The sequence below is a fragment of the Erinaceus europaeus genome, chromosome 7 (genome assembly GCF_950295315.1).
Source record: "Erinaceus europaeus chromosome 7, mEriEur2.1, whole genome shotgun sequence".
NCBI lineage: Eukaryota > Metazoa > Chordata > Mammalia > Eulipotyphla > Erinaceidae > Erinaceus > Erinaceus europaeus.
The window spans coordinates 102,004,821-102,021,432 of record NC_080168.1 but is presented as its reverse complement, the minus strand read 5'-3'; the positions used below and the strand labels follow the sequence as shown (position 1 = coordinate 102,021,432).

Sequence of the window (16,612 nt, the reverse complement as noted above, 5' to 3'; positions counted from 1 at the left end):
GATTGTATTTTTGCCCAATGTAACAGTGTTATGTTTTGAATTTACCTAGTCCATCCTCCAGTACTAGGTTTATAATTAAGCAGGCATATAACAAATGGAAGAAAAAGAAACTCTAGAATAAGTTTATGATAGGTTGAGATGTAAAAGACAAAGTAGAGAAGTATCTTTCTTTTCTCTTTTTTTTAACCTATAAGAGATTGTATTGTTATTCCCAGAGGGTTAAAGGGTAGGAAAGCTATTGGGAGAGGGGATGGAATATGGAGTTCTGATGGTGGGAATTGTGTGGAGTTGTACCCCTCTTATCCTATGGTTTTGTCAGTGTTTCCTTTTTATAAATAAAATTAGAAAAAAAAAAAAGAGATTGTATTGTTGTTCCCATTTTATAGAATAGAAACCTAAAGCTAAAGAAGGAGAGTTAAAATTGAATTCAGGTCACTGTTTTAAATTTTGTTTTAAATTTGTGTGTTGGGTAGAGACAGAGGAAGAAAAGGAAGGAGAGAGAGACACTCTTCAGCACTGCTTCACTGCTCATGAAGCTTTCCCCCTGCAGGTGGGGACTGAAGGCTTGAACCTGTGTCCTCTAAGGGCTATGCCACCACATGGCCCACACCTTTTAAATTTTACTATCTTTAGAAATACTCCTTCTCTTACTTGCTTCCTTCCCTATAGCCCACCTCTATCTTCCTCTTGCTTAGATAAATGCTTTTAAACAATTTCATTTTTTCCTTGAGATCAGGGATATACTATCAGAACTATTCAAAGACAACTCCAAAATAGAAGTATATAAATATCAAGTAGAACAACACTTTATTTCCAATCACCGAGTATGCTTAATGTTGGAGTATAGCTAAACAGTACATGGTACATAGACATTGTTTGTCTATAGGTATTGGCATGGTCCCAGCAGACTGAATTGTTCATATCTAGCAAAACTATTTAATCCAAAAGAATGGCAAGCACAATTGGATTGCCTTTCATATGAATATGAGTTCTCATAGGGTGAATTTCTTCTACTTTACATGTGAATTGCTAGGTTTACTTATAGTGCCTTGCCACTTGACTCTAAGAAAAGTATCTTCCTGCAAACAAAAAAGTTATCTGTGACCCTCTGTCAATTATTACATATTCTACCTAATGAATCTAAATGCTTAACTGATGATTATGAGGTTCATTTATATAGCATTACCAGCTTAAAACCATTATCTTAAGGTGAAGTACTGTATTAAATCTTCTGCCATGTACTTTATTTTAAATCCTAAATTAATTTCATTAAGAAATGAGACAGGGCTGGAGAATTAATTTATTCATAATCTAATCTAGTCATCAAAGAAATAAATTGGCATTTCCATAAAGGGAAATACATTGTTAAAGAGCTAGAAGATTTATTAATACATTATCCAGAATTAATATGTTTGTCTTCTTGGGCTCAACTAATCTGGACTGTCCCTAATAAAAATTGACCAAATGGTAAATTTAAGAGCTGTACTTTCATAATAAGCAATCAACAATGGAAGTAGTAAATACCTCTATAAAGTTAATTTCTTGCTTGCACTCTCTCAGTTTTTACCTACTCAGGCTAATTTGCAGGTACCTGGGATGAGTAGACAATCCATAATTTCTACCAATCAAGTAAAAGAAGGAAAGAAAACTCTGAGCTTCTCTCCCAGTTAACAGGTAGTTTGCTGTGGTTCAAATTAATGCAGATTTTACAGGAACAAGTGTTAGTATTTTCTAATTAATTTGAAATTTGGAAAATGAATAGTTTGAGTATATCATTTGTGTAGTTATTTGACCATTTATTAGTGCAAAAGTCTATCATTTAAATTTTCTCTATATAATTATGACAAGTCAGTTTGTTTCTCTCTTCACGTTAACATATTTTAAGGAAAGTATATATGTGGTTACTTTTGCATCAAAACATATTTTGTTCTTTGCAGTGTTTGAGCAACACACCTCCACTTACTGAGTATTTCCTCAATGATAAGTATCAAGAAGAACTGAATTTTGACAATCCTTTAGGAATGAGAGGTGAAATAGCTAAATCTTACGCTGAATTGATCAAGCAAATGTGGTCTGGCAAATTCAGCTATGTCACACCAAGAGCCTTTAAGGTTAGTATAATAACTACATCTCAGTGAAGGCTATATCCATCATGGTTATTACAAGTGTCCAAAGGGACACATCACATAAATAGACATAAATTTTCAAGGCGGAATAGGGAACAGATGCTTAGTTTAAAATATATAAAGAAGTCATACGGGATAGTGAGGAAAACGTTGAAGGAGAGATTGGGAAACACAGTTATGAAATAGTATGCATATACAGAAACATCAGTGAGCATTCGGAAGTTGTTTTAGAGTATAGTACATTTCTGAGAGTCTAGGTTTGAAAAAATTAGCTTTCCAGGATAGTGTGTTTACTTTATATGCACATTATAGTTTCAACCTGACCCCACCAGACTGAAGGGAGCTTCGGTGCTTGTGTTTTTTTTTTTTTTTTCTCCTCTCTTCCTCTTTGTCTCTCTGAAAGTCAACTTGTGACAGACAAGCCCTGGTAACAAAAATATTTTAGATACATATTATCTATATGTATGGTAATAAAGCATAGATAAAAGCCTATCTGTTCCTGTCTGCCTACTAGATATTTACATATAGTAATAAGACCTGTAAGTAAAAAATAAAGTCATTGGGAATTCTTTTGCCAAAGAGTAAAACAACAGTCTTTGTCAGATCTAAGACCAAGAAATGATTACTACATGAGTGTGGGGGTTGGGGGGTTGTTATGTTCTTGACAAAAATTAATTAGCACAAACACTGGATTAACAGTACTGAATATTAGATGCAAATTTTCACCACCCTGATCTTTTTTTAATATTTATTTTCCCTTTTGTTCCCCTTGTTTTTTTTTTTATTGTTGTTGTTATTGATGTCATTGTTAGATAGGACAGAGAGAAATGGAGAGAGGAGGGGAAGACAGAGAGGGGAGAGAAAGATAGACACCTGCAGACCTGCTTCACCACCAGTGAAGCGACTCCCCTGCAGGTGGGGAGCCGGGGGCTCAAACTGGGATCCTTATGCTGGTCCTTGTGCTTTGTGCCACGAGTGTTTAACCCACTGTGCTACTGCCCGACTCCCCACCACCCTGATCTTGTGTGTAAATGGCTTCAAAATGCTGTAAGTTGATTTGAGGCTTTTGATAAATTTAAACAAGTAGGTGAATTAGAATACACATTTTAAAACTTAGTTTTGTTGCTGGTATTGATTTCCTAGCTTTGCTTTTTATTTCCTTACAGACACAAGTAGGACGCTTTGCACCACAATTCTCTGGATACCAACAGCAGGACTGTCAAGAATTATTAGCTTTCTTGTTAGATGGACTACATGAGGATTTGAATAGAATTAGGAAAAAACCATATATACAATTAAAAGATGCCGATGGAAGACCAGATAAGGTAAATTTTCTGTTGTCACCATTATTAAATTAATGTGTTTGTGTGGTCCGGGAGGTGGCGCAGTGGATAAGGCACTGGATTCTCAACCATGAGGTCACGAGTTCGATCCCTGGCAGCACATATACCAGAATGATGTCTGGTTCTTTTTCTCCTCCTGTCTCTCTCATGAATAAATGAATAAATTCTTTTTTAAAAATTCATGTGTTTGTTTTTTTGGTAATACGTATGTTTTCCTCATAGGTGGTTGCTGAAGAAGCCTGGGAAAATCATTTAAAAAGAAATGACTCTATTATAGTAGATATATTTCACGGCCTTTTCAAATCAACTTTAGTTTGTCCTGAATGTGCTAAGATTTCAGTAACATTTGATCCTTTTTGCTACTTAACCCTTCCATTGCCCATGAAAAAAGAGCGTACCTTGGAAGTTTATTTGGTTAGAATGGATCCACTTACCAAACCTATGCAGGTAAATAATAATCATTTTCTTTGCTTTTGATTGTTTTATTTTGTTTATTAGTGAAAGAGGACTCATGTTTCTGAGTCCTTCCCACTTCCTCTGCACCACTCCTTATACCAAACATTTGTTATTTTTATTAAAAATTTTATGTTAAATTTTGATGTTTTTGTGTATGATTCTATAACTGTCTATATCGCAGATGTTGTAGACAGAATTATGGTTTTTAAAAACCATAACTTTGGGGGCTCAGGCGGTAGTGTAGCAGGTTAAGCATAGATGGCCCTGGCTCCCCACTAGCAGGGGAGTCGCTTCACAGGCAGTGAAGCAGGTCTTCAGGTGTCTTTTTCTCCCCTTCCTCTCTCCATTTCTCTCTGTCCTATCCAACAATGATGACATCAATAATAACTACAACAACAATAAAACTAAAGGGGGAATAAAAGGGGAAAAAAATACCATAACTTCTTGAAATGCAAGAAATTCTTTTTACTAATTATACCAGAACATCAGAAATGTCATGAGCATTAGGATACATTGCTGCCTACTCTAAGGAATTTATAGAATGAAGAAGAGAGCTAAGGACAAAACTCTGTAAGGGACTCTACCTCAAGAAGTGTGACCAGAACAGTAGAAAATAATAAGTTTGGGGTGCCAGGCAGTGGTGCACCTGGTCAAGCATACACATTACCATGTGCAAAGACCTGGGCTTGAGCCCCCCATGCTCCAATTGCAGGGGTGATGCTTTACTAACAATTCTCTCTCCCTTTCCCCTCTCAACTTCTCTCTGTCCTATACAATGCAATGGAAACGTGGGAGGGAGATGTCAAGTGGGAGTAGTGGATTTGTAGTGCTGGCAAAAAGACTCAGTGATAACGCTGGTAGCAATAAATAAGTTTGTTGGAAAGGAAATTATTAAAAAAGAAAGTGGTTTGGGACCAGGTAGTGGTGCACCTGATTGTGCACACATGTTACAATGTGCAAGGACCCGGGTTCAAGCCACCAGTCCCTACCTGCTGGAGGAAAACTTAGCTAGTGGTAAAGCAGTGTTGCAGGTGTCTCTCTGTCTCTCTTCCTCTCTATCTCCCCCTTCTTTCTCAATTTCTCTCTGTCTCTATCCAATAACAAATAGATAAATAAAGATGATAAAATTAATTTTTAAAAAATTTATTAAAAAAGAAGAAAGTGGTTTACAGTCAAGCTACAAAAGTGTCATTAGTTCGTTGATAAAAAATGTGATTACGTAAGTTCCATCCCTGGCACCCCTTATACTAGAATACTGCTCTTGCTTTTCCCTCTGTCTCTTCTCTTTGCCTCATGTGAAACTTTCTCATATGTAATGAATATTTTTAAAATTATATTTTTTGTTGTGTGATGTTATTGGCAAATTTGGTGACATAGGCTAAGTAAAAAAGTGAAGAGAGAAGCTGAGGAAGTGAAGTTACTCACAGAGAGGGACTACTAGGAAGATAGCAGTGAGGGCTGTTTAGTTTGTGTTTTTGTTTTTCAGTTTTATGTAGGAATCAAGATAAAATCATATAATAACATAGGAAGCAGGATGGAACTTAAAACTTTGATGCTTAGACAATGAATAAAAGAACTGACACTTCTTTTTTTCTTTTTTTTAAATTATTTGTAAAGTGGAAATACTGATAAGACCATAGGATAAGAGGGGTACAGCTCCACATAATTCCTACCACCAGGGAGTCAGGTGGTAGCGCAGCGGGTTAAGCGCATGTGGCACAAAGCGCAAGGACCAGCATAAGGATCTCGGTTCAAGCCCCCGGCTCCCCACCTGCAGGGGAGTCGCTTCACAAGAAGTTAAGCAGATCTGCAGGTGTCTTTCTTTCCCCCTCTCTGTCTTCCCCTCCTCTCTCCATTTCTCTCAGTCCTGTCCAACAACGACGACATCAATAACAGCAACAATAACTACACAAAACAACAAGGGCAACAAAAGGGAATAAATATTTTTAAAATTTTTTAAATAAAAATAATTCCCACTGCCAGAACTCCCTATCCAATCCCCTACCTTGATAGCTTCCCTATTCTTTATCTCTCTGGGAGTATGGACCCAAGATTGTTATGGGTGCAGAAGGAGGGAAGTCTGGCTTCTGTAATTGCTTCCCCACTGAACGTGGGCGTTGACAGGTTGACCCATACTCCCAGCCTGTCTGTCTCTTTCGGTAGTGGGGCATGGATCTGGGGAGGTGGGGCTCCAGGACACATTGGTGGGGTTATCTGCCCAGGGCAGTCAGGTTGGCATCATGGTAGCATCTGGAACCTGGTGGCTGAAAAAGCATTGATATAAAGAAGAACAAACTGTTCACTAATCATGAACCTAAAAGCAAGAATATTGCAGATGAAGATTTGGGGTCCCCGTCCTGGAAAAAGCTAGTAGGTCTATTTTAGGTATATTGCAAGGGGCCTGTGACTACTAGTTTTTGCCTGCATCTGACATCTTATATGCAGGTGGACCCAGGATATTGTCTAGGCAGATGGTGTCAGAGTTGGAAACAGGACTAGAAGGCTGGATCAGGGAAGAAAGTACCTCCCAAAAATAGGAAAAGTTCATAAATATTATTAAATGTAAGCCCCATCAATTTGATCTGGGACCCATATTCAGCACAGGTGCCCATGTAACCCTGCATCTCTGTAGGTCTGATCTAGAATTCTGTGGTCAGAGCTAGGAACATTTCAGGCTGCACCAATTTCAGGACCCATCATCCTGGGGTGATAAGATATGTTATTCAGCTTCCCTTCGGAGACTGGAACAGTCCCTATCATTGTTGATCCACATTGAGGACAAGGTCCTATAGGGGCCCATGGAGGGTTCTGTTATGTTCTGATGGAGATGACCAGTGACTATGATGAGATGGATCCACTGGAGGTCTAGGCCCACCATGTATGTATGGGAATCCCAGGACTCCCTGACTAGGGCGCCAAATGATGGGATGGCCTGATAGTCACTAAAGAGTCATCATTAAAGTATGCGGCCTCTTGCCCTTATTCAGCTTTTGTAGTCCTTACTTCGTCTGACAAGGTCAGCTTTGGAGTGACTGTGGAACATGCAACAGGAGGTAGGTGAGGAGGGTATCTAGATCTAAGAAGAAACTATTTCATTAGGTACTCTGTGTTGTCTTTTTAGGTCATTCTGCTTGCTTGCCTCATTTATTGACTCACTGTAAACTATTGTGCACTTTTGCTTTAAGATATATGTTTTCCCCTAACTTATGGATACATGTACATATGCCCTATCTCATTCTCCTTTTCATATGTTAAAGAGACAGTGATAGCAAGTTGGAGATACTCCTGCTAGTTATCTTCTAAGTAAAATAAACATCCTGATGTGAAATGAGCAAAATGAGAAGTGTTGAAATAGGAAGTATAAGAAATGTTAGACCATCAATAGCTATTGAGCAAGTAAGAGACCCACAGAAAAAAATTCTGACTTATGTCAAAGTATCAGTTGAGATGAGGCATTGTGAATTTGTAATCTCGAACACTGGTCAGTTTTCTCCGATGTGCCTAAATATCTGTAAGGAAGTATAATAATAAATATGAACAGCAAAGCAATTAAAAGTTTCTGTGAACAAAAAAAGAACAGAAAGAATAGAATAGATGCATCTTTGTTTTTATTCCCTTCAGTCACCATAAATCTTTTGATTAGTGAATTTAAGACATTCACTTACAAGGTTGATTTTTTTTTATGTGGTTTTAAAAGAACAAAAGTAAACAAACTGTCTCTAAGACTTTGTGAGAACTGTGGTTATCAGTAGAAAGAGGGGTGCATAGAACTGTGGTAATGGGTGTGGTATGGAGCTAAACTCTGTAATCTTACAATCTTGTAACTGTGAGAGTAGTCACAAACAAAATAAAGTTTTGGGAGTGGGTTACTTGCTAAAAAACAGTTGCAGTGATCTGCAGTCTGAATGTAGACTGACATAGAAATCATAGGGAGTTGAATAGTGGAGAGGTTTGGGGGGTTATTTGTTTTTTCATTTTACTTAATTTGTATTTTGTTAGTGATTTAACAATGATTTATAAGATAATAAGATTACAAGATTATAGTTATTTTATTTATTTTTATTTTATAGAGACAGCCAGAAATTGAGAGGAAGGGGGATATAGAGAGGGAGAGAGACACCTACAACCCTGCTTCACCATTTGTGAAGCTTTCTTCCTGCAGATGGGGACCAGGGGCTTGACCTCGGGCCCTTGCACATTGTAACGTGTGCTCAACCAGGTGCACCACCACCCAGTCCCCTCAAGAGTATAGTTCTATCCACATCTACCAATAGGAAGAATACTAAGAGCTTAAAAAAGGGGGTGGGAGTATGTGGGCACGGGGCTAAGTGCACTTGGCAGGAAGTGCTAGGACCGACACAAGGATCCCTGTTCGAGCTCCCCTTCAGGTGGTGAAGCAGATCTACAGGTGTCTGTCTTCCTCTCCCCCTCTCTCTTCCCTTCCTCTCTTTATTTCTCTGTCCTATCCAACAACAGTAGCAATAACAAGAACAACAAAATGGAGAAAATGACATCCAGAAGCAGTGGATTTATATTGCAGGCACTGAACCCCAGTGATAACGCTAGAGGCAAAAAAACAAAAAAATTAAGATGTTGATCTCATGTAGAGAAAAAGAATGAGTTTCTAAGAAAAGAAATAAGAAAAGGGTCTATAGCCTTACCACCCTGGACATGCCCAATCTTGGAAGATAAGCAGGGTCAGTCTAGTTAGTACGTGGATGGGCAGAATCAGTGGTTAGACTTCAGTAGAGCTTTAAAATACCAGGTGGAGAAGTTTTAGGTTATAATAAGGTCCTAGATGTGAACTATACAAGGGATATCTGAAATGAGGAGCTATAGAACAGTTAGGCTGAGATAAATCAACATGAATATTGTTACTCAAAATGACAAAGTTGGCAAAGACACTTAAGTCAAATTTGAAGAAAGTAATGAGGTTACTCTCACCTACTGCTTTTTAAGTAATCAATCACTTTTTTTTTTTTTGTCTTCTAGTACAAAGTGATTGTCCCCAAAATTGGAAATATATTAGATCTTTGTGCAGCATTGTCTACTTTGTCTGGAGTTCCTTCAGATAAGGTGAGGTATTTCTGGTGTTGAAGTATACAAATTGGAATTTAATTTTTCAGTGTTGTTGTTAAAACCAGCTTAATAGAATTCTGTTTCCTTTTAGATGATAGTTACTGATATATACAATCACAGATTTCACAGAATATTCGCTATGGATGAAAACCTTAGTAGTATTATGGAACGAGATGATATTTATGTGTAAGTATAAAATTTTTTGTATGAAATATTACTTGAGGAAAAATTCACTATTTTCAGAGCTTATAGTCAGATTTGTCCTTTTAGGTTTGAAATTAACATCAATAGGACAGAAGATACAGAACATGTGATAATTCCTGTGTGCCTAAGAGAAAAATTTAGACACTCAAGTTATACCCATCATACTGGTTCTTCACTTTTTGGTCAGCCCTTTCTTATGGCTGTACCACGAAATAATACTGAAGATAAACTCTATACTCTCCTGCTTTTGAGAATGTGGTAAGTTACAGACAGTTCTAAATTAGCAAGATAAAATATAAGATGACTAATAAAATTTAAACACGCAAGATACTATCTAAGTATTTGCTATACTAACTTTATTTTAGTAGGTACTAGTTTTAAACTAGCCATAGTCTAATCCATTTTTTGATTATATAAGTCACATTATTGATATAATTCAAACTGAACCTACATGAAGTCTTTGTATTGTTTTATACCAAAAGTTTACATTGGGAAAGAAATAGAAATGTATCATGTAATATATAGCTTCATTTCTTTAAACACCATGAGTGCAATCACTCATCCCAAAACCTTGATTTGATATAAATGTAACTTGCTATTTGATCTCTTGTTTTATCCTTTATAGTTGACTTAGCTTTCTTTTTGCATACCTGTTTAAATCAGGGAAGATGCCCATTTTGCCATGCGTGTTACCCATTTTCTTTTTTTTATTATTTATTTATTGGGAGATTTAATTTACTACAGTTGAAAGTAAAATACAATAGTTTGTACATACATAACATTTCCCAGTTTTCCACATAACAATTCAACCCTCACTGGGTCCTCCTTTGCCATCATGTTCCAGGACCTGAACCCTTCCCCTCTCACCCCAGTGTCTTTTACTTGGGTGCAATACACCAACTCCAGTCAAAGTTCTGCTTAGCCTTTTCCCTTCTGATCTTGTTTTTCAACTTCTGTCTGTGAGTGAGATCATCCCATATTCAACATTTTGTTTCTGACTAATTTTACTTAACATGATTCATTCCAGCTCCAGCCAAGGCCATATATGAAATATTGACAAGACCATAGGATAAGAGGCGTGCAATTCCACATAATTCCCACCACCAGAACTCCCTATCCAATCCCTTCCGTTGAAAGTCTTCCTATTCTTTTTCTCTTTGGGAGCATGGACCTAGGATCATTATGGGATGCAGAAAGTGGAAGGTCTGGCTTCTGTAATTGCTTCCCCACTGAGCATGGGTGTTGGCAAGTTGATCCATACTCCCAGCCTGTCTGTCTTTCCATAGTGGTTCAAGGATCTGGGGAGGCATGGCTCCAGTACACATTGGTGGGGTCGGCTGCCCAGTGAAGTCAAGTTGACGTCATGGTAGTAACATCTGGAACCTGGTGGCTGAAAAAGCATTAAGATATAAAGCAGAACAAAATGTTGACTAATCATGAGCCTAAAGGCAAGAATATTGCAAATGAAGATTTGGGGTCTCCGTTCTAGAAAAAGCTAGTAGGTCTATTTTAGGTAGATTCCAAGGGGCCCATTACTTTACTAGTTTTTGCCTGAGCCTGACCGCTGATATGCAGGTGGGCTAAAGGTATTGTCTTGGCAGATGGTGTCAGAGTTGGAAACTGGACTAGAAAGCTGGATCAGGGAAGAGAGTACCTCCCAAAAATGGAAAAGTATATAAATACTGTTAACTGTAAACCCCATTGATTTGATCTGGGGCCCATATTCAGCACAGGAGCCAGTGTAACCTCTGTATCCCTAGAGGTCTGAGCTCTCATTCTGTGGTCACAGCTAGGAACATTCAGGCTGCACTAATTTCAGGACTCACCATTCTCAGGTAGATAAAGTAATGTTACCCAACCTCCCTTTGGAGAATGGAACATTCCCTACCATTGTTGATCCACATTGAGGGCAAGGTCCTATAGGGGCCCACAGAGGGATCCATTATGTTGTTCCTGATGGAGATGACCAGTGGCAGTGGAGGGATCTGTTAGAGGTCTAGGCCCATCATGTCTGTGTCCTGAATCCCAGGACTCCCTGACTAGGGCCCCGGGTGATGGGGTCAAGGCCCATTTTCTAATTTCAAGTCCTGGACCTTTCATTCTGGGGGAAGCTTCTTTTCTGTGGTTGTGTGTGTGTGTGTGTGTGTGTGTGTGTGTGTGTGTTTCTATTAGAAAAAGTCAGCTTGGAACTGTGAAGCCCCAACAACAACAAAATAATAGTGACTCTAGCAAATTAACCTCTTTCTTTTATTTTTATCTTTTTAAATTTTTTTTTATTATTTTTATTTTATTTATTGGATAGAGACAGCCAGAAATGTAGAAGGAAGGGGGTGATAGAGAGGGAGAGACAGAGAGACACCTGCAACACTGCTTTACCACTTGCAAAAGCTTTCCCCCTGTAGGTGGGGACCGGGTGCTCAAACCTGGATCCTTGCTCACTGTAACATGTGCGCTCAACCAGGTGCGCCACCACCTGGCCCCCAACCTCTTTGATGACCAAAACACAAATTATTAGTTGAATGATGCTGCTAGCTCTTGATTTTTAATTTATCCTTGAACTTCTTATATGACCCATCTTGTTGCATATAAAAATTTTGTTCTACCAAAAGAATGAAAGCCTTTTAAAAAGTTATTTGTTCTATGACTTTATTTAAGCCGATACGTTAAAATATCTACTGAAACAGAAGAAACTGAAGGATCCCTACACTGCTGTAAAGACCAAAATCTTAATGGAAATGGCCCAAATGGCATACATGAAGAAGGCTCACCAAGTAAGACTTCTCTGTTAAATTGTGAAAACTTTTTAGTTTGATTATTACGTCAAAAAAAGGCTAAAGGTTAAGGAACTAAAACATGCCTACAAATCTGGGAAAGGAAATATTTTTAATATTTTAAATGTAACATGAATACTAGGGAGACAACATATTGGTTATACAAAACAACTTTCCTGCCTGAGACTCTGAGCTCCTAGGTTCGATCCCCAGCACCACTAGAAGCTAGAGTTGAAGAATACTTTGGGGGGAAAAGTTAATTAAAGAAATAAATGTTGTGGTCCGGGAGGTGGCACAGTGGATAAAGCATCGGACTCTCAAGCGTGAGGTCCTGAGTTCAATCCCTGGCAGCACATGTACCGGAGTGATGTCTGGCTCTTTCTCTCTCCTCCTATGTTTCTCATTAATAAATAAATAAAATCTTTAAAAAAAAAAAAGAAAGAAATGTAGCATGGGGTGAACTTATTGAAGATTTTTAATATCTAAAATTAGGTGAAATGGAAACGGATGAACCAGATGATGAGTCCAGTCAGGATCAAGAACTTCCCTCTGAGAATGAGAACAGTCAGTCTGAAGATTCAGTTGGAGGAGATGATTCTGAAAATGGATTATGTGAGGATACTTGTAAAGGTCATCTCACGGGACACAAGAAACGATTGTTTACATTCCAGTTCAACAACTTAGGCAATACTGATATCAACTACATCAAAGATGATACCAGGCATATAAGATTTGATGATAGGCAACTTAGGCTAGATGGTAAGTATTTGTAGAATGACTTGTACACTTAGCTTAAAAGTATGGTTTTGTTTTTATTTGTGATAGAGACAGAGATATTGAGAGGAGAGGAGGAAGAGTTACCTGCAGACTTGATTCATGAAGCCTCCCCTCTGCAGGTGGAAACTAGGGGCTTGAACTCAGGTCCTTCCTTGCACTTGATAATGTGAGCTCAACCAAATGTGCCACCACTGTGGCCCACTTAGAAGCGTCCTTTTGGGGTTTTGTTTGTTTGCTTGCTTTTGGTTAAAAACCAATATTCATGAGAATTAGATCTCATCTACATAAAATATTGAAAGTCTTAATTTCTAAGTATACTAAATCGCACATCATGTTTGTTAAATGTAGACACAGTACTTGTGGTTCATGTTTTTTTTGTTGCTGTTTGTTTACTCTTAAAATACAATGGCTGGCAATAACAACTTACCCTGATTAACTAGTACAAATACAAGAATCCTATATATTCTGGCATATATCTCAATATTAAAATACAAGTTTAGCATTAAAGCATATTAAGTTATAAAGAAAAATGTTTTTCACTTTAGAAAGATCTTTTCTTGCTTTGGATTGGGATCCTGATTTGAAAAAAAGATACTTTGATGAAAATGCTGCTGAGGTAAGTCTTTCATTCCCTCTTTATCTTTTTTTTTTTTAATATTTATTTATATATTCCCTTTTGTTGCCCTTACGTTTTTTATTGTTGTAGTTGTTGTTGTTGTTATTGATGGATGGGACATTGTTGGATAGGACAGAGAGAAATGGAGATAGGAGGGGAAGACAGAGGGGGAGAGAAAGGTAGACACCTGCAGACCGCCTGTGAAGCAACTTCCCTGCAGGTGGGGAGCTGGGGGCTCGAACCAGGATCCTTACACCGGTCCTTGTGCTTTGCGCCACCTGCGCTTAACTCGCTGCGCTACCGCCTGTCTCCCCCTCTTTATCTTTCACACATTGATCATTATGCTTCAGTTTGGTTAGTCTTTGGCTTCTACAAAGTCATTTATTTTGCCATATGAAAATTACTTATGGGGCAGGGGTAGATAGCATATTGGTTATGCAAAGAAACTCTCATGCCTGAGGCTCCAAAGTCCCAGGTTCAATCCCCTGCACCACCATAAACCAGAGCTGAGCAGTGCTCTGGTAAAGAAAAAAAAAAGAAAATTACTTATGTACTAGAAGAAAAGTCTTTTGTTGGTTTTAAGATGCTTCCTACTTAAACTTTTTATTCATGCATGTAATTGTATACACAGATTATTTAGAAGTGTGATGTAATCATCAGATGAAATAAGCTTTATGACTCTTAAGAAAATTGAGGAGCTTTTATTACTCTCTACAGTGAGATAATATCACTAAAATTAGTTTTATTTCATTTGTTCTTCTAACTCAAGAAATACTTCTGTTTAGGATTTTGAAAAACATGAAAGTGTGGAATATAAACCCCCTAAAAAACCCTTCGTGAAATTAAAAGATTGCATTGAGCTTTTTACAACAAAAGAAAAACTAGGTGCTGAAGATCCCTGGTAAGAAACAAAGTTTGATAATTAAAGATTTTTTTTTTTTTACTGAGATTTATGTTTTATCATGTTAGAAGCACTCACTAAATTATTTCAGCATGTTAAATAAAAATCATCCCTTGATATGTTATTAGTAAATTCCTTTAACTTGGGGCCAGGCAGTGGTGCATCTAGTAGAGCACACAAGCTACCATACACAAGGACCTAGGTTCAAGCCCCCAAATTGCACTAGCGGGGGGGAAGTTTCATGACCAGTGTTGAAGTGCTGCAGGTATCTTTACTTCTCTCTGTGTCTCTCCCTGTCTCTCTGTCTTTATCAAAAAGAAAGGGGAAAATGCCCACCAGGAGCAGAGGAGTCATAATGTAGGCATCTAGCCCCAGTAAGAATTCTGCTGGCAACAAAAAGTTTTGCCTGAAAAGCAATTCACCACTCAATCAAACCTAGTAAATAACTGAGGTAGATCAGATATTCTTATTTGGATGTTTTTTCCATCCAAAACTTTGAATGTGTCCATCAAATCTTTTCTAGCCTGTAAATTTCTGTTGAGAAATCAATAATCTTCTGGGGAATACCTTATAAGTAACCCTGTGTTTCTCCTCTTGCTTTTAGAATCACCTTGTCTATTTTTGGTCTTTACCATTTTACTTATAATGTGTCTTGGTGTGCTTCAGTTCAAATTTATTTTGTTTGGAACTCTTAAAGAGTTTTCTGAATCTGTACATCTATTGTTAGAGGAACATTCTCAGCTATTGATATTATTTCTTCAAATAAGATTTCTGTCTGTTTCTGTTCTTTCACTTTTATAGTGTAAATGTTCTTCCTCTTGATGTTGTTCTATAACAACAAGATTTGTTTTAATTATTTTTTTGCTGTTATTACTTTACTTTTATTTCTTTTACCCTTACTTTATCTTTCCAGTTCAATCATTGCTTATGTTTTCCTGCTTGCAGTTCTTGTGTGTGTTAACACAGCTTACTGTATTGTCACCTGTGTTTTCTGTTAACGATTTCTCATACCTTCTCTAATTTTGTTGGATTTCTTTTTTTTTTTTTTTATTTTTTTATATTTATTTATTTATTTACTTAGTCCCTTTTGTTGCCCTTATTTTATTGTTGTAGTTATTATTGTTGTTGTTATTGATGTCATTGTTGTTGGATAGGACAGAGAGAAATCCAACAGTGCTGCTTTTAGCATGTTGTCATCTCAAGGACTGTTGTCATAACTCCCACATGGTTTATAGCTTAATTAATTATAGCATGTGGTCATCTCAAGGACTGTTGTCATAACTCCCACATGGTTTATAGCTTAATTAATTATAGCATGTGGTCATCTCAAGGACTGTTGTCATAACTCCCACATGGTTTATAGCTTAATTGTTTTTTCATTTTCCATAGTAAAATTGCAGGCACAGAAATGTAATAGGATTGGGATACAAGGAGTTTGGTACTTCTTGCCCTCTTTTCACCAGATTCAAGTTCCATACCTCATTGATTTCTTCTCAATTAAAACTTGTCACATGGGGAGTCGGGCTGTAGCGCAGCGGGTTAAGCGCAGGTGGCGCAAAGCACAAGGACCAGCATAAGGATCCTGGTTCGAACCCCAGCTCCCCACCTGCAGGGGAGTCGCTTCACAGGCGGTGAAGCAGGTCTGCAGGTGTCTATCTTTCTCTCCTCCTCTCTGTCTTCCCCTCCTCTCTCCATTTCTCTCTGTCCTATTCAACAACAACAACAACGACAATAAAAAACAACAGGGGCAACAAAAGGGAATAAATAAATAATAAAATAAATATTAAAAAAGAGAAAAAAAACTTGTCACATGGAGGGACTTTTCTTTTATTATTTATATATGAAGGGAACACTGAGCCTACCTACATATATCATGCCAATTCAGTGGTATATAACTATCTTTTTAGCATACTAATAGTAATAATCTAATTCTTGTAGTTGAGTAATTATTTATAATAGATTTATTTGGAAAATACAGATGTTTTTAAATGCTGGTATATATTATGCACCTAGTTTGTTAATTTGCTCACTGAATATAGAACTTTCCAAACTTTATTTGCCTGATGTTTTCATTATCTCTGTAAAACTTTAAATGTTTCTCTTTATTTTCAGGTATTGTCCAAATTGTAAAGAACATCAACAAGCCACAAAGAAATTGGATTTATGGTCCTTACCTCCAGTGCTTGTGGTACATCTCAAGCGATTTTCTTATAGTCGGTACATGAGAGACAAGTTAGATACATTAGTTGATTTTCCTATCAAGTAAGTTCTAATTTCATGCTTCATAAACATGGGCAACTCACTTTTTAAAAACAACTGTGCCCAATTTCAGTTTTGAG

General features: G+C 37.4%; 1 protein-coding gene across 9 annotated transcripts in view; it reads left to right on the top strand.

Annotated features, from left to right (window-relative positions):
- USP15 (ubiquitin specific peptidase 15) overlaps window positions 1–16,612 on the top strand; it is a 117,331-nt gene that overhangs the window by 89,180 nt on the left and 11,539 nt on the right. For 6 of the 9 annotated variants that reach the window (XR_009550793.1, XM_007516874.3, XM_007516873.3 and 3 more), the window contains 11 exons: window positions 1,938–2,111; window positions 3,293–3,451; window positions 3,692–3,916; window positions 8,918–9,001; window positions 9,096–9,190; window positions 9,275–9,466; window positions 11,864–11,979; window positions 12,472–12,738; window positions 13,302–13,372; window positions 14,158–14,273; window positions 16,386–16,535. Coding sequence is in view for 7 of the 9 variants with exons in the window: in XM_007516874.3 (XP_007516936.1) it covers window positions 1,938–2,111; window positions 3,293–3,451; window positions 3,692–3,916; window positions 8,918–9,001; window positions 9,096–9,190; window positions 9,275–9,466; window positions 11,864–11,979; window positions 12,472–12,738; window positions 13,302–13,372; window positions 14,158–14,273; window positions 16,386–16,535 (1,649 nt within the window). In the remaining 2 variants the exon portion in view is untranslated. Of the gene's footprint in view, window positions 1–1,583; window positions 1,675–1,937; window positions 2,112–3,292; window positions 3,452–3,691; window positions 3,917–8,917; window positions 9,002–9,095; window positions 9,191–9,274; window positions 9,467–11,863; window positions 11,980–12,471; window positions 12,739–13,301; window positions 13,373–14,157; window positions 14,274–16,385; window positions 16,536–16,612 lie in introns of those variants that run through there. The other 3 variants (XM_060195013.1, XM_060195014.1, XR_009550794.1) reach the window with 3 other exon arrangements.